Genomic DNA, 27,221 nt, shown 5'->3' on the forward strand with positions numbered 1-27,221 from the left:
GCTGTTCTCCTGCCTCAGCCTCCCGAGTGGCTGGGATTACAGGCATGTGCTACCACATCCAGCTGATTTTTATATTTTTAGTGGAGATGGGGTTTCACCATCTTGGCCAGGGTGGTCTCCAACTCCTGACCTCAGGTGATCCACCTGTCTTGGTCTTACAAAGTGCTGCGATTACAAGCGTGAGCCACCGCGCCCAGCAATGTGAATAAATTTAAAGTACAAAGAATACTCTGCCAAAATGATAAGTTATAGAATTTGGACTCTTTCTTTTTTAATCTTATCTTAAAACTTTATTTTTATTTATTTACTTATGTTTGAGACAGGTTCTTACTCTCTCACCCAAGCTGGAGTGCAGTGGTGCAGTCTTGGCTCACTGCAACCTCCACTTCCTGGGCTCAAACAATTCTCCCTCCTCAGCCTCCCGAGTAACTGTGACTACAGGTGCATGCCATCACACCCAGCTAATTTTTATATTTTTTGTTAGAGATGGGGTTTTGCTGTGTTGCCCAGGCTGGTTGTGAACTCCTGGGCTCAAGCAGTCTGCCTGCCTCAGCCTCGTAGAATGCTGGGATCATGGGTGTGAGCCACTGCGCCTGGCCAAATTTCAACTTTTTACTCTCGTGATTTTTTTTTTCATGGGGATTTTTGTGATGACACAAAATTTACAAAATTATGTACATGAAAAATTACAAATGTTAGTTTTATATACTACAGAGAAGGCATTGTATAATGTGGTGCTTAAGAGCATTCACCTTGGAGTGAGATAGCGCTGGGTTCAAAGTGCAGCACTACCACTCTTAGCTTATAGTAATGTTAAGTTATTTAAGCCTTCTGCTCTTTAGTTATATCATCTCTAAATGGGAATAATTACTCTGTAGGCTTGTGAGAATGACATTAGACAAATGCTGGAAAGCACCAGTGCCTAATAAGTGGTAAAGCTGGGATTTGAACCCTTAGATTAATACCTGCTAAAAAGTTTCTTAGCAAGATTGTTAAAGTTAAGGGAGAATGGCCGGGTGTGGTGGCTCACGCCTGTAATCCCAGCACTTTGGGAGGCCGAGGCGGGTGGATCACGAGGTCAGGAGATCAAGACCATCCTGGCTAACACAGTGAAATCCCGTCTCTACTAAAAAAAAAAAAAAAATACAAAAAATTAGCCGGGCGTGGTGGCAGGTGCCTGTTGTCCCAGCTACTCGGGAGGCTGAGGCAGAATGGCATGATCCCGGGAGGCAGAGCTTGCAGTGAGCCAAGATCGTGCCACTGCACTCCAGCCTGGGCGACAGAACAAGACTCTGTCTCAAAAAAAAAAGTTAAGGGAGAGAATTATATGTTCCTTCATTCATAGATTTTTTTTTTTTTTAATTTATGGTTATTTCAGTCCTTTGTCTTTTTTTTTTTTTTTGAGATGGAGTCTCGCTCTCGTCACCCAGGCTGGAATGCAATGGCACAATCTCGGTTCATTTCAACCTCCGCCTCCTGGGTTCAAGAGATTCTTCTGCCTCAGCCTCCCAAGTAGCTGGGATTACATGTGTCCACCACCACGCCTGGCTAATTTTTGTATTTTTAGTAGAGACAGGGTTTCACCATGTTGGCCAGGCTGGTCTCAAACTCTTGACCTCAGGTGAATTTGCCCACCTCCATCTCCCAAAGTGCTGGGATTACAGGCATGAGCCACTATGCCCAGACTTTATTTCAGTCCTTTATCTTAAAAGTCAGTTATCCTCTTTGTTTCTAAAAAGAAAATATAATTATGTTAATTTGTTAGTCCAGACGATGAAGAAGAGGAGGAGCAAATCTGTCCATCCACATTCAGTGAAGACATGACATCTACCTCAGTCATTCCTAAATTACCACAGTGTGTACAGGAGGAAGAAGAGAAGGAGAGCGACTCTGATTCAGAAGGTCCCATTCAGTACCGAGATGAAGAAGATGAAGATGAAAGCTATCAGAGTAAGAAAGGGAGGGAAAAGCAAAAGGGAGAATTCTTTTCCAGATAAAGCTATTTGCTGATCTTAGCAGGTGTCAAAAGAGATATGGAAACAGGTACCTTCTCCCATTAACTCATCTGGCTAACTGATGTTGGAAGCCACTGTGAAGGACTCCTTGTCCCTGTTATCACCCCTCTGATAAAACAAGCCAAGACAGGGATCCAAGTAGATTGAGTCACTCAGTTAGGTTTTTTGGGTTTTTTTAATTTAATTTTTTTTTTGGACAAGGTTTTGCTCTGTCACCCAGCTGGAGTACAGTGGTGCAATCGTAGTTCACTGCAGCCTTGAACTCCTGGGCTTAAGTGATCCTTACGCCTCAACCTCCCAAATAGCTAGGACTACAGATGTGTGCCACAACTGGTTAGGTTTCTTTGGTTTTTTGTTTTGTTTTGTAGAGACGGGTCTTGTTATGTTGCCTAGTCTGTTCTTTTTTTTTTTTTGAGACGGAATTTTGCTCTTGTTGCCCAGGCTAGAGTGCAATGGCACGATCTCAGCTCACCTTAATCTCCACCTCCCAGGTTCAAGTGATTCTCCTGCCTCAGCCTCCCAAGTAACTGGGATTAACAGGCATGTGCCACCATGCCTGGCTAATTTTGTATTTTTAGTAGAGATGGGCTTCACCATGTTGGTCAGGCGGTCTTAAACTCCCGACCTCAGGTGATCCACCTGCCTCAGCCTCCCAAAGTGCTGGGATTACAGGCGTGAGCCACCGCGCCTGGCCATAAAGGATTTTTTATTTTATTTTATTTTATTTTATTTTATTTTATTTTATTTTGAGACGAAGTCTTGCTCTGTCACCCAGTCTGGAGTGCAGTGGCATGATCTCAGCTCACTGCAACCTCCACCTCCCGGGTTCAAGCAATTCTCCTGCCTCAGCCTCCCAAGTAGCTGGGATTACAGATGCCTGCCACCAGGCCCAGCTAATTTTTTAAAATATTTTTAGTAGAGGCGGGTCTTCACCATTTGGCCAGGCTGGTCTCGAACTCAACCTCATGATCTGCCCACCTCCCAGAGTTCTGAGATTACAGGCGTGAGCCACTGTGCCCGGCTGCCCAGGCTGTTCTTGAACTCCTGACCTCATGTGATCCCCCTGCCTTGACCTCCCAAAGCTCTAGGATTACAGGCATGGGCCACCATGCCTAGCCTATTTTTAATTTTTATAGATATATAATAGTAGTACATATTTATGGGGTACATGAGATATTTTGATATAAGCATGTGTGTATGGGTAATCAGGCTCAAACACTTGAGGCTCATCACCTCAAACACTTACATTTGTTTGTATTGGGAATATTCCAAATCTACCTTTCTGGTTATCTTGAAATATACAATAAATTATTGTTAACTATAGTCACCCTATTGTGCCACCGAACACTAGATCTTATTCCTGTTTTTTGAGAGTGTCTCACTTTGCAGGCTGGAGTGCAGTGGCACAGTCTCAGCTCACTGGAACCTCCATTTCCTGGCTCAAGTGATGCTCCCGCCTCAGCCTCCCGAGTAGCTGGCATTACCGGCACCCACCACCACAGCCAGCTAATTTTTGTATTTTTTTGTAAAGACAGGGTTTCACCATGTTGCCCAGGCTGGTCTTGAACTCGTGAACTCAAAGTGATCTGCCCACCTCAGCTCCCAAAGTGCTGCGATTACAGGCATGAGCCACCACACCCGGCCTAGATCTTATTCCTTCTATCTAATTATGTTTTTATACCCATTAACTAGTCTTTCTCTCCCCCATCCCCTCTACCCTTCCCAACCTCTGGTAACCACCATTTTATTTATTACCTCTGTGAGATCAACTTTTTTAGCTCCCACGTAAGAGTGAGAACATACAACATTTATCTTTCTGTGCCTGGCTTATTTCACTTAACATAATGTCCTCCAGTTTCATCCATTTTGTTGCAAATTACAGGATTTATTTCTTTTTCATGGCAGAATAATATTCAATTGTGTATATACACCACGTTTTCTTTATCCCTTCATTTATTGATGGACACTTAGTCTGATTCCATATCTTGGGGATTATAAATAGTAATACAATAAGGATGACATTGATTTGCTGATTTCCTTTCTTTTGGATATGTACTCAACAGTGGGATTGCTGGATCATATGGTAGTTATATATATATATATATATATATATTTTTTTTTTTTTTTTTTAATAGACGGAGGCTCACTGTGTTATCAGGCAGGAGTACAGTGGCTTTTTCTCAGCTCACTGCAACCTCTGCCTCCCGGGTTCGAGCGATTCTTCTGCCTTAGCCTCCCAAGTAGCTGGCATTACAGGTGTGTACCACCACACCCAGCTAATTTTAGTTTTTGTTTTTTTTTTTTTTTTTTAGTAAAGACGGGGTTTCACCATGTTGGCCGGGATGGTCTCAATCTCTTGATCGTGACCGAGTGATCCACCCACCTTGGCCTCCCAGAGTGCTGGGATTACAGGCATGAGCCACTGCGACTGGCCCAGTAGTTGTTTTTTTTTTTTTTTTTTGTATTTTTTGTATTTTTAGTAGAGACGGGGTTTCACCATGTTAGCCAGGATGGTCTTGATCTCCTGACCTCGTGATCCGCCCGCCTCGGCCTCCCAAAGTGCTGGGATTACAGGTGTGAGCCACCACGCCTGGCCCAGTAGTTTTATTTTTAAGGGTGTTTTGTTGGTCTTGTTTTGTTTTTTAAGTAGAAACGGAGTCTTGCTGTGTTGCCCAGACTGATCTCAAACTCCCAGCCTCAAGCAATCCTCCTGCCTTGGCTTCCCAATGTGCTGCATTACAAGCATGAGCTACCTCATTTGGCCTATTTTCAGTTTTTTGAGGAACCTCCGTACTGTTTTCCATAATGGCTGTACTAATTTCAGGTTTTTGATTGCCCCCAATTTTAAAACTATTCACCTAAGTGCCTCTAATCCCAGCAGTTTGGGAGGCTGAGGTTGGTGAGATTAGTAGTTTGAGACCAGCCTGGCCAACATGGTGAAACCCCATCTCTTCTAAAAATACAAAAAATGAGCCAGGCATGGCCGGGCACGGTGGCTCACACCTATAATCCCAACACTTTGGGAGGCTGAGGCAGGCGGATCACCTGAGATCAGGAGTTCCAGATCAGCGTGGCCAACATGGTGAAACTACGTCTCTACTAAAAATAAAAAATTGACTGAGCATGGTAGCAGGTGCCTGTAATCCCAGCTACTCAGGAGGCTGAGGCAGGAGAATTGCTTGAACCCGGGAGGCAGAGGTCGCAGTGAGCCAAGACTGCACCACTACAATCCAGCCTGGGTCACAGAGCAAGACTCCATTGCAAAAAAAAAAAAAAAAATTAGCCAGGCGTGGTAGCGGGCACCTATAACCCTAGCTACTCAGGAGGCTGAGGCAGGAGAATTGCTTGAACCTAGGAGGTGGAGGTTGCACTGAGCCAAGATCGTGTCCCTGCACTCCAGCCTGGGTAACAGAGCAAGACTCCATCTCAAAAAAAAAAAAGAGGCCAGGCACGGTGGCTTATGCCTGTAATCCCTACACTTTGGGAGGCCGAGGTGGGTGAATCACCTGAGGTCAGGAGTTCAAGACCAGCCTGGCCAACATGATGAAACCCCATCTCTACTAAAACTACAAAAAATTAGCTGGGCGTGGTGATGCACGCCTATAATTCCAGCTACTCAGGAGGCTAAGGCAGGAGAATCACTTGAACCCAGGAGGCGGAGGCTGCAATGAGCCAAAATCATGCCACTGCACTCCAGCCTAGGCAACAAGAGCAAAAACTCCGTCTCAAAGAAAAAAAAAAAAAAAGGCAATATGGAGTAGAGAAAAGGTGGCACATGGGCTAAAAGATAAAAGTGATGTTTTCCCTTTGGTCTAATGAACTTATTGCCATAGGACAGAGAAAAATAAACATGTTCATACCCGCACATCTTTGCAAATAACTAAATCCTGATAAAGTAGAAAGGCAGCTTTAAAAATAGACCAGACTATGAGGTGTTAGTATGAAAGCCTTTATGTTTTAATTCAGAGGGCTGTCCCATGCTTAGATCCTCTCTCCTATAGCAACTCTTATCAAGGAGGAAAAATGTAGAGGCCTGATAGAAGAGAAAAGATACCTTTTAACCATCTGAGTCCATCTGGCTAAAAAGATTTTTAGGTGTCTTTAGCTTTACCCCCACCTCAGTGTCTGGCTGGATCATTTGAGGCCAGGTGGGAACTGGGAATTAAATATTGTATTTGTTCAGACTCTTGCCTAGCTCCAGGTAAGGTTGAACCTTTGGCTTTAAGCCTCAAGTTCTACATATTTTTCTTCCCTGTGTGCAAAGGTGCTCTCGCCAACAAAGTGAAGAGGAAAGACACATTGGCAATGAAGTTGAACCACAGACCCAGTGAACCCGAGTTGAACCTGAATTCTTGGCCTTGTAAAAGCAAGAAGGAGTGGAATGAAATACGGCACCAGATTGGAAACACACTGATCCGGTAGGCCTTTGCTTAGATTCGCTTGATTGATTTGGTTATGCCAGTATTTGTGTTAGATGTTGTTAGATGTGTTGGTTTTTTGTTTTGTTTTGTTTTGTTTTGTTTTTTTGAGACAGTCTTGCTCTGTCACCCAGGCTGGAGTACAATAGCGCAATCTCAGCTCACTGTAACCTCCATCACCCAGGTTCAAGCAGTTCTCGTGCATCAGTCTCCTGAGTAGCTGGGGTTATAGGCACCCGCCAGCAGGCCAGGCTAATTTTGTATTTTTAGCAGAGACAGGATTTCGCCATGTTGACCAAGCTGGTCTCAACTGCTGGCCGCAAATAATCACCCACCTTGGCCTCCCAAAATGCTGGGATTACAGGCGTGATCCCCTACACCTAGCCTATATGTTTACTTTGTCATGGAGTATTCATTTATCTTTTTTAGTGTAATTTTTTGAACCACTGGAGTGCAGTGGTTCAATCATGGCTCACCGCCTCCAACTCTCGGGTTCAAGGCACCCTCCCACCTCAGCCTCTTGAATAGCTGGCATGTGCCACCAGGCCCTTCTAATTTTTGTAATTTTTTTGTAGAGACAGGGTCTGTGTTTCCCAGGCTGGTCTCGAACTCATGGCCTCAAACATTCCTCCCACGTTGCTCTCTGAAAGTCTTGGGATTGTAGGTGTGAGCCACCACACCCATCATTTTGAGTATAATTTTTAAAAATACATACTGGGTTTTGTGTGAAAGGTGAGAAGGTTAGCACTCCACTTGACAAGGATGGAAGAGTCCCTTTGGGCCTGACAACACACATACAAGGCATTGCCACCTACCACGTGGCATCTAACTATCTTTATAAAAAAAAAAAAGAAAGAAAAGAGGCTGGGTGCGGTGGCTCACGCCTATAATCCTAGCACTTTAGGAGGCCAAGACAGGCAGATCATCTGAGATCAGGAGTTCAAGACCAGCCTGACCAATACGGTGAAACCCCATCTCTACTAAAAATACAAAAATTAGCCAGGCATAGTGGCATGTGCCTATAGTCCCAGCTACTCGGGAGGCTGAGACAGGAGAATTGCTTGAACCCGGGAGGCAGAGGCTGCAGCGAGCCGAGATCGCGCCACTGTACTCCAGCCTGAGCGACAGAGTGAGACTCTATCTCAAAAAAAAAAAAAAAATAGAAAAGAAAAGAAACAAAAAGTATATTGTATACAGTTGGGTATCCTCTAAGAATTTGGAAATTGAAGGTGTAGCTGCCTGTGAGAGCTTTATTTTATTTTATTTTATTTATTTATTTTTTTTGAAACTAAGTCTCGCTCTGTCGCCCAGGCTGGAGTGCAGTGGTGCCATCTCGGCTCACCGCAACCTCCACCTCCAGGGTTCAAGCAATTCTCCTGCCTCAGCCTCCCGAGTAGCTGGGACTACAGGCGCCCACCACCACGCCCAGCTAATTTTTTGTATTTTTAGTAGAGATGGGGTTTCACTATGTTAGCCAGGATGGTCTTGATCTTCTGACCTCGTGATCCACCCGTCTCGGCCTCCCAAAGTGCTGGGATTACAGGCGTGAGCCACAGTGCCTGGCCTATTTTATTTTTGAGATGGAGCCTCACTCTGTCACCCAGGCTGGAGTGCAGTGGTACGATCTTGACTGACTGCAACCTCTGCCTCCCGGGTTCAAGTGCTTCTCCTGCCTCAGCCTCCCGAGTAGCTGGAACTACAAGCGCATACCACCACATCTGGCTAATTTTTGTTATTTTAGTAAAGATGGGGTTTCACCATGTTGGCCAGCCTGGTCTCGAACTCCTGACCTCAAGTGATCCACCCACCTTGGCCTCACAAAGTGCTGGGATTACAGGTGTGAGCCACCACTGCCAGCCAGCCTGTGAGAGCTTTAAACCATGAGATAGACATAAGGTTTTGCAAAAGTTTCTACAGAAATCAGAACAGTTACCAGAACAGAAAAGCTTCTCTGTCACTTTTTTTATCTGGTTGCTCAACCATAAGATGCTAACCCAATTAACAGTCACACCCATATTTGCATTATATCTGTTTCGTATGTTCCATGTAACTGCCTCCTTTCAAAATGTTAGTATATTTTTCAAGTCAACTGGAACCAAAAGTATAGAGAAACTGAATGCGAGCCAGCTTTCTGCATATGTAACACCTTAAGAATCCAGGTTGTATAGACAGGTTTTTATTTGACACAGATATTTCTCCCAATAAAGAGAGGATAAGGAGCTGGAACTCATGGCACAGTTCCCTACAAAATAATTAATTGATCATGTCTACTAATTAAAATATCTTTTTCTGTACTATTGCAGATACCTGGTTTTGGCTGGGCAAGGTGGCTCACACCTATAATCCCAACATTTTGGGAGGCTGAGGTGGGAGGATCACTTGAGCCCAGGAGTTTCAGACCAAACCGGGTAACACAGTGAGATCCCATCTGTACAAAAAATTAAAAAATTAGCTGGGCATGGTGGCACATACCTCTAGTCCAGCTAGCTATTCTGGGAGCTTAGGTAGAAGGATCACTTAAGCCCTAGAGATCAAGGCTGCAGTACGCTGTGATTGCACCACTGCACTCCACCCTGGGTGACAGAGCAAGACCCTGTCTCAAGAAAAAAAAAAAAAAAAGACACCTGGCTTTACTGTGTATGCTGTACCTCAGGGCAGGTTTTCTCTTTGTCTTCTAATAGACACTTTTTTTGGATGCAGAAATTGTTCTCTGCAATTTCTTTTTTTTTTTTTTTTTTGAGACGGAGTCTTGCTCTGTCACCTGGGCTGGAGTGCAGTGGCCGGATCTCAGCTCACTGCAAGCTCCGCCTCCCGGGTTTATGCCATTCTCCTGCCTCAGCCTCCGGAGTAGCTGGGACTACAGGCGCCCGCCACCTCGCCCGGCTAGTTTTTTGTATTTTTAGTAGAGACGAGGTTTCACCATGTTAGCCAGGATGGTCTCGATCTCCTGACCTCGTGATCCGCCCGTCTCGGCCTCCCAAAGTGCTGGGATTACAGGCTTGAGCCACCGCGCCCGGCCTGCAATTTCTTTACTTAAAGATAATTATCATCCTGTATGACCTCTGTGGTCTGACTACTTTGAAATTAAGGGAGAAGTTTGGGCACAGTGGCTCACTCCTGTAATCCCAGCACTTTGGGAGGCTGAGGTGGGTGGATCACTTGAGCCCAGGAGTTCGAGGCAACATGACAAGACCCTGTCTCGACAAAAAAACAAAAAACTTAGCCAGACGTGATGGCACATATTTATGGTCCCAGTTACTCAGGAGGCTGAGGCAGGGGGATTGCTTGAGCCCAGGAGGGGTTCAGGGTCGGCTCAGGAGGTCAAGACTGCAGTGAGCTGTGCTCATGCCCTACTGCACTCCAGCCCAGTCATCAGAGCTAGACCTTGTCTCAAAAAAAAGTGAAGAAAGACATGTTTATTATACGGTAGTTTGAAAAATTACCAAAAACAAAAGAGATAAATCATGACCGGAGGTGGTGGCTCACGCCTGTAATCCCAGCACTTTGGGAGGCCACGGTGAGTGGATCACAAGGTCAGGAGATCAAGACCATCCTGGCTAACACGATGAAACCCCGTCTCTACTAAAAATACAAAAAATTAGCCAGGCATGGTGGTGGGCGCCCGTAGTCCCAGCTACTCAGGAGGCTGAGGCAGGAGAATGGCGTGAACCCGGGAGGCGGAGCTTGCACTGCACTCCAGCCTGGGTGACAGAGTGAGATTCCCTCTCAAAAAAAAAAAAAAAAAGTGGCCGGGCCCGGTGGCTCAAGCCTATAATCCCAGCACTTTGGGAGGCCGAGACGGGCGGATCACGAGGTCAGGAGATCGAGACCATCCTGGCTAACATGGTGAAACCCCCGTCTCTACTAAAAAAAAAAATACAAAAAACTAGCCGGGCGAGGTGGCGGGCGCCTGTAGTTCCAGCTACTCAGGAGGCTGAGGCAGGAGAATGGCGGGAACCCGGGAGGCAGAGCTTGCAGTGAGCTGAGATCCGGCCACTGCACTCCAGCCCGGGCGACAAAGTGAGACTCCGTCTCAAAAAAAAACAAAAAAAAAAAGAGAGAGAGAGAGAGAAATCAGCCATAATCCTATACCCTATAAGCCAGGATTTGGCAAACTTTTTTTGTGAAGAACCAAATAGTAAATATTTTAGGATAGGGTGCAGTGGCTCATGACTGTAATCCTGGTACTTTGGGAGGCCAAGATGGAAGAATTGCTTGAGGCCAGGAGTTTGAGACCAGCCTGGGCAATATAGCAAGACTCTGTCACTACAAAAATAAAAATAGGTCAGGCACAGTGGCTCACACCTGTTAGCATGTTTGAAGGCCAAGGCATGTGGATCACATGAGGTCAGGAGTTCCAGACCAGCCTGGCCAACATGGTGAAACCCTGTCTACTAAAAATACAAAAATTAGCCAGGTGTAGTGGTGCTCACCTGTAATCCCAGCTACTCAGGACTATGAGGCAAGAGAATCACTTGAACCCAGGAGGTAGAGGTTTCAGTGAGCTGAGATCATACCATGGCACTCCAGTCTGGGCGAGACAGAGTGAAACTCCATCTCAAAAAAAATAAAGGCCGGGCGCGGTGGCTCAAGCCTGTAATCCCAGCACTCTGGGAGGCCGAGACGGGCGGATCACGAGGTCAGGAGATCGAGACCATCCTGGCTAACACGGTGAAACCCCGTCTCTACTAACAAAAAGTACAAAAAAACTAGCCGGGCGAGGTGCCGGGCGCCTGTAGTCCCAACTACTCGGGAGGCTGAGGCAGGAGAATGGTGTAAACCTAGGAGGCGGAGCTTGCAGCCGAGATCTGACCACTGCACTCCAGCCTGGGTGACAGAGCGAGATTCCGTCTCAAAATAAATAAATAAAATAAAATAAAATAAAAATAAAATAGCCAGGCATGGTAGCATGCCCCTGTAGTCCTAGCTACGTGGGAAGCTGTGGCAGCAGAATTAAGCCCAGTAGTCTATATACTAGACAGGGTATAAATATAGTTATATTTAATATATGTATATATTAATATATATTTAATAATATATAATTTATGTGTATATATTAAATATATTTATATTTAATATATACACATATAGAAATAAATATATATATTAGGATTTGCTGGCCATATAAACTCTTTTTTTTTCCCTACCTTTAAAAATATAAAAACATGGGCCAGGTGCAGTGGCTCACGCCTGTAATCCCAGCACTTTGGGAGGCCGAGGCAGGCGGATCACGAGGTCAGGAGATCGAGACCATCCTGGCTAACACGGTGAAACCCCATCTCTACTAAAATTACAAAAAAATTAGCCAGGCGTGGTGGCGGGCACCTGTAGTCCCAGCTACTCAGGAGGCTGAGGCAGGAGAATGGCATGAACCCAGGAGGTGGAGCTTGCAGTGAGCCAAGATCACGTCACTGCACTCCAGCCTGGGTGACAGACGTAGACTCCATCTCAGAAAAAAAAAAAACTGTGTGTGTGTGTGTGTGTATGTATATACACACACATAAAAACACAGCCAGGCCCCATGGCTCACTCCTGTAATCCCAGCACTTTGGGAGGCTGATGTGGGCAGATCTGAGGTCAGGAGTTCAAGACCAGCCTGGCCAACATGGTGAAACCTCGTCTCTACTAAAAGTACAAAAATTAGCCGGGCATGGTAGTGGGCTCCTGTAATCCCAACTACTTGGGAGGCTGAGGCAAGAGAATCGCTTGAACCTGGGAGGTGGAAGTTGCAATGAGCCCAGATCATGCCACTGCACCCCAGCCTGGAGGACAAAGCGAGACTCCATCTCAAAAAAAGTAATAAATAAATAAATAATGTACAAGATTTGGCCGGGCGTGGTGGCTCATGCCTGTAATCCCAGCACTTTGGGAGGCTGAGGCAGGCAGATCACTTGAGGTCAGGAGTTCGAGACCAGCCTGGCCAAAATGGCAAAACCCTGTCTCTACTAAAAATACAGAAATTAGCCAGTCATGATGGCACACACCTATAGTCCTAGGTACTCGGGAGGCTAAGGCAGGAGAATCACTTGAACCTGGGAGGCAGAGGCTGCAGTGAGCCGAGATCACGCCACTGTACTCCAGCCTGAGCAACAGAGTGAGACTCTGTCTCCAAACAAAAAAATGGGCCAGGCATAGTGACTCACACCTATAATCCCAGCACTTTGGGAAGCCGAGGCAGACAGATAGCTTGAGCACAGGAGTTCAGGACCAGCCTGGGCAACACGACAAGACACCATCCCTACAAAAAATACAAAAAATTAGCTGAGCTTGGTGGCACGTGCCTTTAGTTGTAGCTACTTGGGAGGCTTAGGTGGGAGGATGGCTTAAGCTTGGGAGGCAGAGGTTGCAATGAGCCAAGATCGCACCACTGCCCTCAGCCTGGGTGACAGAGCCAGAACTTGTCTCAAAAAAAATTAGAGTATGTAGGCTTGGTGCAGTGGCTCACACCTGTAATACCAGCACCTTGGGAGGCCAAGGTGGGTGGATTCTACTTCTGTGAGGTATCTGAAATAGTCACATTTATAGAAGCAGAGAGTAGAAAGGTAGTTGTCAGGGGCTCGGGGATTGAAGGCAAGGGTGATAGGGAGTTGCTAATAAATAAGTGTAAGGTTTGTTATGCATGATGAGTAAGTTGTAGAGATCTGCTGTACAACATTGTGTTTACAGTTAATACTGTAGGCTGGGCATGGTGGCGCACACCTGTAATCCCAGCACTTTGGGACACCAAGGCAGGCAGATCACGAGGTCAAGAGTTCAAGACCAGCCTGGCCAATGTGGTGAAACCCCATCTCTACTAAAAGTACAAAAATTAGACGGATGTTGTGGCGGGTACCTGTAATCTCAGCTAGTCAGGAGGCTGAGGCAGGAGAATCACTTGAACCCGGGAGGCAGAGGTTTCAGTGAGCCAAGATCCCGTGCCACTGCACTCCAGCCTGGGCAACAGAGTGAGACTCTGTCTCAATCAATCAATCAATAGTTAATACTGTATTGGCCAGGTGCCGGGCTCATGCCTATAATCCCAACACTTTGGGAGGCTGAGGCGGGTGGATCACAAGGTCAGGAATTCAAGACCATCCTGACCAACGTGGTGAAACCCCGTCTCTACTGAAAATATAAAAATTAGCCGGGCATGGTGGTACACGCCTGTAATCCCAGCTACTCAGGAGGCTGAGGCAGGAGAATCACTTGAACCTGGAGGCAGAGGTTGCAATGAGCCGAGATCGTGCCACTGTACTCCAGCCTGGGCAACAGAGTGAGACTCCATCTCAAAAATAATAATAATAATAATACTGTATTGTACACTTAAAAGTCTGTTCAGAAGGTAGATCTCATAGTAAGTGTTGTTATCACTATAAAATAAGATTGAAATTTAAAAACACACACACAATGAGAGACCACCACAATTACACTAGGATGGCTAAAGTTATGCAATTTAAAAGACTGACAAGGCCAGGTGTGGCGGCTCACCCCTGTAATCCCAGCACTTTGGGACGCCGAGGCAGGCGGATCCCCTGAGGTTGGGAGTTCGAGACCAGCCTGACCAACATAGAGAAACCCCATCTCTACTAAAAATACAAAATTAGCTGGGCGTGGTGGCACATGCCTGTAATCCCAGCTACTTGGGAGGCTGAAGCAGGAGAATCGCTTGAACCCGGGGAGCAGAGGTTGCAGTGAGCTGAGATCGCACCATTGGACTCCAGCCTGGGTAACAAGAGCGAAACTGCATCTCAAAAAAGGGCCAGGCACGGTGGCAACACCTGTCATCTCAGCACTTTGGGAGGCCAAGGCGGGAGGATCACCTGAGGTCAGGAGTTCGAGACTAGCCTGGCCAACATGGTGAAACCCCATCTCTACTTAGAATACAAAAAATTAGCTGGGCATGGTGTTATTCACCTGTAATCCCAGCTACTCGGGAGGATGAGGCAGGAGAATCGCTTGAACTGGGGGGCAGAGGTTGCAGTAAGCTGAGATCACGTTGTTGCACTCCAGACTGGGGGACAAGAGTGAGACTTAGTCTCAAAAAAAAAAAAAAGACTGACAATATAGGCCTGGTGCAGTGGCTCACGCCTATAATCTAACACTTTAGGAGACCAAGGCAAGCAGATTATTTGAGGTCAGGAGCTTGAGACCAGCCTGGGCAACGTCGTGAAATCCCGTCTCTACAAAAAATAGAAAAGTTAGCCGGGTGTGGTGGCCTATGCTTGTATTACCAGCTACTCGGAGTGGGGCTGAGTTGTGAGGATCCCTTGGGCCCTGGAGGTCAAGGCTGCGGTGAGCCATGATCGCATCACTGCACACCAGCCTGGGTGACAAAGTAAGACCGGCTCAAAAATAAAAATAATAAATAAAAGACAAGGCCAGGCATAGTGGCTCACGCCTGTAATCCCAGCACTTTGGGAGGCCAAGGCAGGCAAATCACGAGGTCATATGTTCAAGACCAGCCTGGCCAACATGCTGAAACTTCATCTCTACTAAAAATACAAAAATTAGTTGGGTGTGGTGGTGCACACCTGTAATCCCAGCTACTCAGGAGGCTGAGACAGAAGAATTGCTTGAACCTGGGAGGCAGAGGTTGCAGTGAGCCAAGATCAGGCCACTCTGCACTCCATCCTGGGTGACAGAGAAAGATTCTGTCTCAAAAAAAAAAAAAGAAAGAAAGAAAATAAATAAATACCAGGAGTTGCTGAGGATGAGGAGCAACTGGATTCTCATACACTGATAATAAGGATGTAAACAACAGAAGTATTTAGGAAAACACTTTGGCAGTTTTTTAAAAAATTGAACATACTTCTACATATGATTCAGCCATTCCATTGGCTGTTACTAGTAATGGTCAAAAGCTAGAAACAGCCCAGACATCCATCAATAAGTGAATAGATGTGAACAATCTGTGGTATATTCATATAATGAAATACTACTCAGCAGGCAGGGTGCAGTGGCTCATGCCTGTAATCCCAGCACTTTGGGAGGCTGAGGCAGGTGGATCAGCTGAAGTCAGGAGTTCAAGAACAGCCTGACCAATATGGTAAAACCCTGTCCCTACTAAAATTACAAAAATTAGCCAGGCATGGTGGCACACAACTGTAATCCCAGCTACTGGGGAGGCTGAGACAGGAGAATTGCTTGAACCCAAGAGGTAGAGGTTGCAGTGAGTTGAGATCACACCACTGCACTCCAGCCTGGACAATAAAGCGAGACTCAGTTTCTCCAAAAACAAAGAAATACTACTCAGCAATAAAAAGGAAAGAATGGCCGGGCGCGGTGGCTCAAGCCTGTAATCCCAGCACTTTGGGAGGCCGAGACGGGCGGATCACGAGGTCAGGAGATCAAGACCATCCTGGCTAACATGGTGAAACCCCGTCTCTACTAAAAATACAAAAAACTAGCCGGGCGACCTGGTGGGCGCCTGTAGTCCCAGCTACTCGGGAGGCTGAGGCAGGAGAATGGTGTGAACCCAGGAGGCGGAGCTTGCAGTGAGCTGAGATCCGGCCACTGCACTCCAGCCTGGGCGACAGAGCGAGACTCCGTCTCAAAAAAAAAAAAAAAAAAAAAAAAAAAAGAATGATTGCCAGTGTCACAACTTAGGTAGATCTCAGTTACACTAAGTAAAAGAAGCTAGACAAAAAAGAACACACTCTGTGAGTCCATTTTACATAAAATTATAGAAAATCTATATGGAAAGCAGATCATTATTTGCCTTGGGTTAGGGAGGATGAAATTATAAAAGAATGTGATAAAATGGGATGGGGTTTATAGGTGGTAAAATTGTGTCTCCCAAAAAGACATGTTCAAGTCCTAGCCCCCAGTACCTGTTAATGTGACCTGACTTGGAAGTGGAGTCTTTGCAGGTATAATCAAGTTATGACGAAATCATTCTAGATTATGGTGGGCTCTAATCCAATGACTAGTGTTATTTAAGAAGGAAATTTGGACACAGACATACACGGGGAGATTGCCATGTGACAGAGCAGAGGTCGGGATGATACGTTTTTTTTGTTTTTTGTTTTTTTAATTTTGAGACGGAGTTTCACTCTTGTAGCCAGGACTGGAGTGCAGTGGTGCGATCTCAGTTCACTGCAACCTCTGTCTCCCAGGTTCAAGTGATTCTCCTGCCAAAGCCTCCCAAGTAGCTGGGAATACAGGTGCCTGCCACCATGCCCAGCTAATTTTTGTACTTTTAGTAGAGACAGGGTTTCACCATGTTGGCCAGGCTGGTCTCGAACTCCTAACTTCAGGTAGTCCACCCACTTCGGCCTCCCATAGTGCTGGGATTATAGGCATGAGCTACCGTGCATGGCCATGGATGATATGTTTACAGACCAGGGAATATTAAGGATTGCTAGCCGCCACCGGAGGCATGGAGTGAGCCGTGGAACAGGTTCTCCCTCAGAGCCTTCAGAAGGAACCAATATTACCAATACCTTGATTTTGGACTTCTAGCCTCCAGACCTATGACAGAATAGATTTCTGTTTTTTTAAGCCACACAGTTGTGGTAATTTCTTAGAGCAGCCCTAGAAAACAAATACAGGCAGGGCGCGGTGGCTCACGCCTGTAATCCCAACACTTTGGGAGGCCAAGGTGGGTGGATCACCTGAGGTCAGGAGTTCGAGACCAGTCTGGCCAACATGGCGAAACCCTGTCTCTACTAAAAATACAAAAATTAGCCAGGCTTGGTGGCACGTGCCTATAGTCCCAGCTACTAAGGAGGGTGAGGCAGAAAAATTGCTTGAACCTGGGAGGCGGAGGTTGTTGTGAGTCAAGATTGTACCACTGCATTCCAACCTGGACAACAGAGTGAGACTCTGTCTCAGAAAAAAAGAAAAGGGGGCCAGGTACATTGGCTCCCACCTGTAATCCCAGCATTTTGGGAGGCCAAGGCAGGCAGATCACAAGGTCAGGAGTTCGAGACCCACCTGGCCAACATAGTGAAACCCCGTCTCTACTAGAAGTACAAAAACATTAGCTGGGCGTGGTGGCAGGTGCAACTTGGGAGGCTGAGGCAGGAGAATTGCTTGAACCTGGGAGGCGGAGGTTGCCGTGAGCCGAGATCAAGCCACTGCATTCCAGCCTGGGCGACAGAGCAAGACTGTCTCAAAAAAAAATAAAAATAAATAAATAAGGGCCGGGCGCAGTGGCTCAAGCCTGTAATCCCAGCATTTTGGGAGGCCGAGACGGACGGATCACGAGGTCAGGAGATCGAGACCATCCTGGCTAACACGGTGAAACCCCGTCTCTACTAAAAATACAAAAAACTAGCCGGGCGAGGTGGCGGGTGCCTGTAGTCCCAGCTACTCAGGAGGCTGAGGCAGGAGAATGGCATAAACCCGGGAGGCGGAGCTTGCAGTGAGCTGAGATCCGGCCACTGCACTCCAGCCTGGGCGACAGAGCGAGACTCCGTCTCAACAAAAAAATAATAATAAAATAAATAAATAAATAAAATGGAAGGTCCTTGAGGTAGGAGGATCATTTGAGCCTAGGAGGTGTAGCTATGATTGCACCACTGCACTCTAGCCTGGGTACAGAGTGAGACCCTGACTCAAAAAAAAAAAGGAAGGTCTTGTTCAGAAAGAAAAGTTGTATGTAGAATGGGACTGGAAGTTCCTTATGCAAGCAACAAAAGAGTTGAAAAATTTGCAAGTACTAGCTAATTAGTGCAAATACTGTCTGAGAAGTATAAATTAAAAGTAAGAAATGAGTAACTTTCTGATTCCAGAAATGACAAATTGTAGTTTTTGTTTGTTTGTTTTGAGATGGAGTCTCACTCTGTCGCCCAGGCAGGAGTATAGTAGTGTGAGTTTCAGCTCACCACAACCTCCATCTCCCAGGTTCAAGCATTTTCCTGCCTCAGCCTCCTAAGTACCTGGGACTACAGGAGCACGCCACAACCTCCAGCTAATTTTTGTATTTTTTAGTAGAGATGGGGTTTCACCATGCTGGCCAGGCTGGTTTTGAGTTCCTGACCTCAGGTGAGCCACCCGCTTCAGCTTCCCAAAGTGCTGGGGATTACAGGCATGAGCCACCACGCCTGGCCAACAAATTGTTATTGGTGAATAACATCTCAGAACTGTGATGAAGTGAGATAACTTTATCAAATGCTTCACAGAGAAGACTGAGATTTAAATCATAGAATTATAGAATATCACCCAGAAAGAGACAAACTTAAATTCCAGTGGTTCCTAAACCACTGATTTAAAAACCTAGCTGTGGCCGGGCACGGTGGCTCAAGCCTGTAATCCCAGCACTTTGGGAGGCTGAGGCAGGCGGAACACAAGGTCAGGAGATTGAGACCAGCCTGGCTAACACGGTGAAACCCCGTCTGTACTAAAAATACAAAAACTTAGCCAGGCGTGGTGGTGGTCACCTGTAGTCCCAGCTACTTGGGAGGCTGAGGCAGGAGAATAGCATGAACCCAGGAGGCGGAGCTTGCAGTGAGCTGAGATGGCACCACTGCACTCCAGTCTGAGCGACAGAGCAAGACTCCGTCTCAAAAAAAAAAAAAAAAAAAAAATCTGTCCTTAAAAACCTAGCTGCGCATGGCCGGGCTTGGTGGCTTACGCTGTAATCCCAGCACTTTGGGGGGCCGAGGCGGGTGGATCACGAGGTCAGGAGATCAAGACCATCCTGGCTAACACGGTGAAGCCTCGTCTCTACTAAAAATACCAAAAATTAGCCGGGCATGGTGGCAGGCGCCTGTAGTCCCAGCTACTTGGGAGGCTGAGGCAGGAGAATGATGTGAACTGGAAAGCAGAGCTTGCTGTGAGCCGAGATTGTGCCACTGCACCTATAACCCAGCAGTTTGGGAGGCCAAGGTGGTAAGATAGCTTGAGCCCAGGAGTTCAAGACTATCCTGGGCAACAGAGTGAGACCCCCCATCTCTATTTTTTAAAAATTTTAAGCAAAAAAAATCTAAAGAGGGACATCTGAGTCATAGGAGAAGTTTTGTGTAAAAAAACAAAATCTATATATTAGAGATATGTAATTTCATTTTTCATCCTGATTTTCTGAATCAGAATTTCTGTTAACGTTTCTTGGGAATCTGTGTTTTCTAAAAAGTCTCTAACGCTTCTGAAGGTGCAAATTTGTTTAGGAGCCACCAGTTAGGTCCAAACCTTCACTTCACAGATGAGGACACTCAAGGTCTAACTGAACTTTTTTTTTTTTTTTTTTTTTTGAGATGTAGTCTTGCTCTATCACCCAGGCTGGAGTGCAGTGGCACGATCTCGGCTCACTGCAAGCTACAGCCACCGCGCCTGGCCAAGGTCTAACTGAACTTTTTTGTGCTAATAGCTCTTATCAAGGTCTAGAACTAGAATCCTGGCCCCTTGTTTGCATATACAGTTCCTTTTTATAATGCGATATCTATGTTAACACTTTTAATGTGAAATTGTTTTATAAACAATCGTAAGTGAAACATATCGGTTTGAAAATTTGTTGATTTCTTACTTATATAGGGGCTAATATATACTGTGACCAAAAAAATCTTTATAAACAAGATTAGGAGGTTCAACATAAACATTACCCTTATTTATCTCATTTTTAGGCGACTGAGTCAAAGACCAACACCAGAAGAACTAGAACAACGCAATATATTGCAACGTGAGTCCAGTTATGGAAATAAAGTTGTATAGATTTTCTTTGTATGTTTCTGACTTTAATATACATGAAAGAGAAAAGAAGCATTTGCTACAAGGGCTAAGGGAGAGTGTTCTAGCTAGGCAAGGACTTTATTTCCCCATGAAGGAACACAGCTTACCAAGCTTCCTTTGGAAGCTGCTATTATGGTACTGTTTAGTGTGCTGTGATACTCTAGAAAGCTTTGTTTCAGTGTTCTCACTGTATCCTGGAACTGCCTTGGGCATTTGGGAGCATTTGACAGTATATGGGAGATATACCCAATTTTTCTGTGTTCAGGGAGCTAAGGGTAGCTGTGCATATGGAGACCTTCCTATTCCTAGAATTTGAGGGCTGAGGCCCAAAGCAAGTCCCAAATGCAGCAGTTTTCCTCTTGCTTTAATCCCTTAAGACTTTCTTACCTCTGTACTTACCAATGGGACCAGGTATTTAATTTGCTGTCTGTGTACATCATTAACTTCCTGAAATAGCATTCTAATCTGGCAAATATTTGATTTGTTTTTCCAGAATATAGAGTAAAATTTGGCCTTAAAAGTTTCCTCACTGAGAAGGTTTGGGCTTCCTCAGGGCTATTTGTGAGCATATTCAGTCTGACCAATCCATCCCCTGTTCTCTCAGCACTACTTGGGTATACACAACTTAAATCACTTAGTAAATTTTCTAGTGTGGGAGCCCTTATAGACATATCACACAAAACTCCATGTGATCGCCATTGCCCATTCTTAGCAGTTACTCTTGAGCAAGAATCTGCAGGCTTTTCCTTAAAGCGTACATAGTAAAAATTTTGGATTTTGCAGGCCAAAAAGCAAATGAACAACTATACGTAATAGGTACTTACTTACAAAACCATTTAAAAATGTAAAGACTATTCTTAGCTCATGGGCAGGAAAAATACAGGCAACCGGCAAGATGTGGTGCCATAGTTTGCTGACTCTTGCTCTTTTTTTTTTTTTTGAGACAGAGTCTCACTCTGTCGCCCAGGCTGGAGTGCAGTGGCCGGATCCCAGCTCACTGCAAGCTCCGCCTCCCGGGTTCATGCCATTCTCCTGCCTCAGCCTCCCGAGTAGCTGGGACTACAGGCGCCCACCAACTCGCCCGGCTAGTTTTTTGTATTTTTTTTAGTAGAGACGGGGTTTCACCGTGTTAGCCAGGATGGTCTCGATCTCCTGACCTCGTGATCCGCCTGTCTCGGCCTCCCAAAGTGCTGGGATTACAGGCTTGAGCCACCGCGCCCGGCGGACTCTTGCTTGCAACGAACTGTTTGTATCGTTGACAGGAAAATTGTTTTTGTTTAGTCATTTCCAGAGTTAGTATTTTATTCTGATTTGGGCCTATAGGAAATACCTGGACCGAGGTGAGTGGATCACGAGGTCAGGAGACTGAGACCATCCTGGCTAACATGGTGAAACCCCATCTCTACTAAAAGTACAAAAAAATTAGCTGGGCATGGTGGCGGGCACCTTAGTCCTAGCTACTTGGGAGGCTGAGGCAGGAGAATGGCGTGAACCCTGGACTCAGAGCTTGCAGTGAGCCGAGATTGCGCCACTGCCCTCCAGCCTGGGTGACAGAGCAAGACTCCGTCTCAAAAAAAAAGAAAAAAAGAAAAAAAGAAATATCTGGGCGGGGCACGTTGGCTCACGCCTATAATCCCAGCACTTTGAAAGGCCAAGGCAGGAGGATCACCTGAGGTCAGGAGTTCGAGACCAACCTGACCAATATGATGAAACTCTGTCTCTATTAAAAATATAAAAATCGGCCGGGCGCGGTGGCTCAAGCCTGTAATCCCAGCACTTTGGGAGGCCGAGACGGACGGATCACGAGGTCAGGAGATCGAGACCATCCTGGCTAACACGGTGAAACCCCGTCTCTACTAAAAATACAAAAAAACTAGCCGGGCGAAGTGGCGGGCGCCTGTAGTCCCAGCTACTCGGGAGGCTGAGGCAGGAGAATGGCGTAAACCCGGGAGGCGGAGCTTGCAGTGAGCTGAGATCCGGCCACTGCACTCCAGCCCCGGCGACAGAGTGAGACTCTGCCTCAAAAAAAAAAATAAATAAAAAATAAATAAAAAAATAAAAAATAAAAAATAAAAATCAGCTGGGCATGGCATGTGCCTGTAATCCCAGCTACTCGGGAGGCTGAGACAGGAGAATCACTTGAACCCGGGAGGCGGAGGTTGCAGTGAGCCAAGATTGCAACATTGCACTCCAGCCTGGGCAACAAGAGCAAAACTCCGTCTCAAAAAAAAAAAAAAAGAAAAGAAAAGAAAAAGAAATTACTAAAACATTTGATATACAAATTGTCATTTGTGAGTAATCTTCCTTCCTTCTGATTGTCAACTGTAGCTAAAAATGAAGCTGATCGTCAGGCAGAAAAACGAGAAATTAAACGTCGGCTCACTAGAAAGGTACTACTCCCTGTGTGTTCAGTTAACTATATGTGTTATATTTGGATGACCTACTTGATTGGAAATGAATTTGCAGCTAGGCACAGTGGCTTCCGCCTGTAATCCCAGCACTTTGGGAGGCCATGGCAGGAGGATTGCTTGAGCCCAGGAGTTCAAGACCAGCCTAGGGAAAACAGTGAAACCTTGTCTCTACATTAAAAAAAAAGAAAAAGAAAGAAAGAAAATAAAAAGAAAAAAAATGAATTTGCAGCCTGGGCAACATGGCAAGACCCCATCTCTACAAAAAAAAATTAAAAAATAGCCGGGCATGGTGGTATGTGCCTGTAATATCATCTACTTGGGAGGCTGTGGTAGTAGGATCATTTGAGCTTGGGAGGTTGAGGCTGCAGTGAGCTGTGATTATGCCACTGCACTCCAGCCTGGGTGACAGGGCAAGACCCTGTCTCAAAAAAAACAAAAAACCACCAGATAACCATAATCACTGGGGGTGGGACCTCCAGGGATCAAGTGTATAAAGCTCCCCCAGGTGATTCCAATGAATATTGAAGCACTGGGTTAGAGGCAATTTGAATGCATGATTGATGCCTAATTATTGGCTTAGTGAACTACGAGGCTCCATTTCCTTCAGCTCAGTCAAAGGCCAACTGTGGCTGAACTCCTTGCCAGGAAGATTCTGAGGTTTAATGAATATGTAGAGGTAACAGATGCTCAAGATTATGACCGGCGAGCCGACAAACCTTGGACCAAACTGACCCCTGCTGACAAGGTACCTGGAAAATGCTCTCTTGCTCTTTTTCTCTTGCTCTTTTTCTCTTTATTTGGAGGATCCAAGATGCTAACTGGAAGGGAGAACCATAAACAAAACTTTAGTTTTAATGTAATATTAAATTTCAAATCACGATACAAACTGCCAAGTTGAACAAGTCAAAACGTTATACTAACTCAGTATAATGTTTTGGTAACTCCACCACCAATACTGAAAGAAAGAAAATCCCTGCTATATCAGAGTAAAAATACTGGAAGGAATACATTTTAAACAGTGGTTGTTTGGTTAGAGGGAATTTGGGCTATATATTTTAGTGTACTTACCCATATCTCATTTTTATAATGCTGTGAAAACCTGTAAAAGCTGGCCAGGCATGGTGGCTTATGCCTGTAATCCTAGCACTTTGGGAGGCCAAGGTGGAGGGATCACTCGAGGTAAGGAGTTCGAGACCAGCCTGGCCAACATGGTGAAACCCCCGTCTCTACTAAAAATACAAAAATTAGCCAGGTGTGATGGCGTGCACCTGTAATCCCAGCTACTCGGGAGGCTGAAGCAGGAGAATTGCTTGAACCCAGGAGGTGGAGATTGCAGTGAGCCAAGATCATGCGAATGCACTCCAGCCTGGGCAGCAGAGTGAGACTCCATCTCAAAAATAAAAATTAAAGGCTGGGCGCGGTGGCTCACGCCTGTAATCCCAGCACTTTGGGAGGCCGAGGCGGGCGGATCACGAGGTCAGGAGATCGAGACCATCCTGGCTAACACGGTGAAACCCCGTCTCTACTAAAAATACAAAAAATTAGCCGGGCGTGGTGGCAGGGCGCCTGTAGTCCCAGCTGCTCGGGAGGCTGAGGCAGGAGAATGGCGTGAACCTGGGAGGCAGAGCTTGCAGTGAGCCGGGATAGCGCCACTGTACTCCAGCCTGGGTGACAGAGCGAGATTCCGTCTCAAAAAAAAAATAAATAAGTAAATAAAAATTAAAAATTAAAAAAAAAAAAAACTCTAGCCAGCTGCAGTGGCTCACACCTGTGATCCCAGCACTTTAGGAGGCCGAGGCAGGTAGATCTCTTGAGGTCAGGAGTTCAAGACCAGCCTGGCCAACATGGTGAAACCCCATCTATACTAAAAATACAAAATAGCTGGGCATGGTGGTGTGCACCTGTAATCCCAGCTACTTGGGAGGCTGAGGCAGGAGAATCACCTGAACCCAGGAGCTGAAGGTTGCAGTGAGCTGAGATTGCGCCATTGCACTCCAGCCTCAGCAACAGAGCAAGACTCCATCTCAGGAAGAAACAAAAACAAAAAAACTATAAAAGCTACAATATCTCTTTAAAGATTTCCAAGTATTTTGATTAAACTAGAAATTTTAGGTTTATTATGAGACAGATGGGTATCTCTGGGTTGCCTGTGAGGGGTGGCAGTGACTTACAAAGTTAAACACAGTAAAGAAAAAATGACGGCGGGGCGCAGTGGCTCACGCCTGTAATCTCAGCACTTTGGGAGGCCGAGGCGGGTGGATCACGAGGTCAGGAGATCGAGACCATCCTGGTTAACACGGTGAAACCCCGTCTCTACTAAAAGTACAAAAGTGGTGGCAGGCGCCTATAGTCCCAGGTACTCGGGAGGCTGAGGCAGGAGAATGGCGTGAACCCGGGAGGCGGAGCTTGCAGTGAGCTGAGATCCGGCCACAGCACTCCAGCCTGGGCAGCAGAGCAAGACTCCGTCTCAAAAAAAAAAAGAAAAAGAAAAAATGACAAGTTACACTGCTGTACAAAGCAGCCAGAAGAAGCTGAAACATTTTTGTTTCTACTCCACAGGCTGCCATAAGAAAAGAATTAAATGAATTTAAAAGCTCCGAGATGGAGGTTCATGAAGAGAGCAAACATTTTACACGGTAAGACCCAAAAGACCCAGTCATACATGTGCTAGGTCGAGTTTTCCAAAAAACATTGTTCAGGTATGAAGGGCTCTAATGATGTCAGTAAAAAGAAAAACACTCAGTGTTGATTGCAAGACTGCATTCAAAGGGATGAAAAGTAAGAAGTCATAGTAAATGCCTAGGCCAGCTCACGCCTGTAAACCCAGCACTTTGGGAGGCCAAGGCAGGTGGATCACCTGAGGTCAGGAGTTCTAAACCAGCCTGACCAACATGGCGAAACCCCGTCTCTACTAAAAATACAAAAATTAGCTCACCTGTAATCCCAACTACTCAGGAGGCTGAGGCAGGAGACTGGCTTGAACCCGGGAGGCAGAGGTTGCCGTGAGCCGAGATCGCGCCATTGCACACTAGCCTGGGTGATAAGAGCAAAACTCCATCTCAAAAAAAAATAAGCAAATGCCTATTCTGATTGCGGCATTTTATGTATATTATTTCATCCTTGCAATAAACATGCAAAATGTGTTAACATCCCCGTTTTATCACTGAGGAAATGGAGGCTCACAATGGTTAAGTAACTTGGTTGACTTGCTAATAAATTGCAGAACCAGGATTCAGAGAAAGAAATCAATGACTTCAAGGATAATGAGGTGCTCTCTTCATTGTACCTTACTCTCTCAGGTTATAAACGGTGCTAAGTTAGACAAGATCTTGCCCTCTCTGGTTTCAGTTCTGTCTAGCACAGTTGATTTTACCAACTTAATGTATAAACAACATTTTAATTAGCTGTCCTCATGAAACAAGCCAAGAAATCCAGCAAAGCCAACAAGCCAACAAATCAAGTGTTTTGATTTGGAATTACGGTTGTGATTAAGGAGCCACCCATATCCAAAGAATCAGCTAGCCACAAATGGAAGCAGTCAAAGTATCTTTACGTGATTCTTAGAACATTTATAAAAAGAGGCAAACAAGGCTGAGTGCAGTGGTTCATGCCTGTAATCTCGACATTTTGAGTGGCTGGGGCGGGAAGATCGCTTGAGCACAGGAGTTTGAGAACAGCCTGAGCAACATAGTAAGACTCCATCTCTACAAAAAAAAAAAAAAAAAAAAAAAAAAATCTATTTTTTGAATTAGGCAGGGGCCTGGCACAGTGGCACACTGCTAGTACTTTGGGAGGCCGAGGGGGAAGGATCACTTTGAGACTAGCCTGGGAAACATAGTGAGCCCCATCTCTACAAAAAATAAACTTAAAAAAATTAGGTACAGGCTGGGCATGGTGGCTCATGCCTGTAATCCCAGCACTTTGGGAGGCCGAGGTGGGCGGATCACAAGGTCAGGAGTTCGAGACCAGCCTAACCAATATGGTGAAACCCCGTCTCTACTAAAAATACAAAAATTAACCGGGTGTGGTGGCTCATGCCTATAGTTCCAGCTACCCAGGAGGCTGAGGCAGAAGAACTGCTTGAACCCGTGAGGTGGAGGTTGCAGTGAGCCGAGATTGCACCACTGCACTCCAGCCTGGGTGACAGAGCGAGACTCCATCTCAACAACAACAAAAATAGTGAAAAGGTGCAGTGGCTCACTCCTGTAGTCCAGCTACTTGGGAGGCTGAGGTGGGAAATTCACTTGAGCCTGGGAGATTGAGACAGCAGTGAGCCACGGTCACACCACTGCACTGAAGCCTGGACAACAAAGTAAGATTCCATTGCTAAAAAGAACAGTTTTTGCTAAAGGAAAGAGTTATAGAATGTGACATTTATGCTAAATCTTAAGGTATATAAAAACAATTAATCTGAACAAAAAGGAAGGAAAGAACCTTGTAAGCAGAAGGACCAGTATAGTCTGGGCGCAGTGGCTCACACCTGTAATCCCAGCACTTTGGGAGGCTGAGGCAGGTGGATCACTTAAGGCCAGGTGGAGACATGCCTGGCCAACATGGTGAAACCCTGTCTCTACTAAAAATACAAAAATTAGTCGGGCATGGTGGCTTGCCTGTAGTCCCAGCTACTTGGGAGGCTGAGGCAGGAGAATCACTTGAACCCTGGAAGCAGAGGTTGCAGTGAGCCAAGATCGCGCAACTGCACTCCAACCTGGGCAAGAGATCAAGACTGT

At 45.8% G+C, this 27,221-nt stretch overlaps 1 protein-coding gene and 1 pseudogene across 7 annotated transcripts in view; both read left to right on the top strand.

Moving 5' to 3' along the window:
* Positions 1-27,221, top strand: part of PHACTR4 (phosphatase and actin regulator 4) — a 144,877-nt gene that overhangs the window by 114,587 nt on the left and 3,069 nt on the right. For all 7 annotated transcript variants that reach the window (XM_010380347.2, XM_030941839.1, XM_010380346.2 and 4 more), the window contains 6 exons: positions 1,766-1,950; positions 6,280-6,433; positions 19,975-20,030; positions 22,409-22,470; positions 23,099-23,236; positions 25,051-25,127. In XM_010380347.2, the coding sequence (XP_010378649.2) occupies positions 1,766-1,950; positions 6,280-6,433; positions 19,975-20,030; positions 22,409-22,470; positions 23,099-23,236; positions 25,051-25,127 (672 nt within the window). The remainder of the gene's footprint in view (positions 1-1,765; positions 1,951-6,279; positions 6,434-19,974; positions 20,031-22,408; positions 22,471-23,098; positions 23,237-25,050; positions 25,128-27,221) is intronic.
* Positions 7,152-7,270, top strand: LOC115892579 (annotated as a pseudogene).

The sequence above is a fragment of the Rhinopithecus roxellana genome, chromosome 12, assembly GCF_007565055.1.
Source record: "Rhinopithecus roxellana isolate Shanxi Qingling chromosome 12, ASM756505v1, whole genome shotgun sequence".
NCBI lineage: Eukaryota > Metazoa > Chordata > Mammalia > Primates > Cercopithecidae > Rhinopithecus > Rhinopithecus roxellana.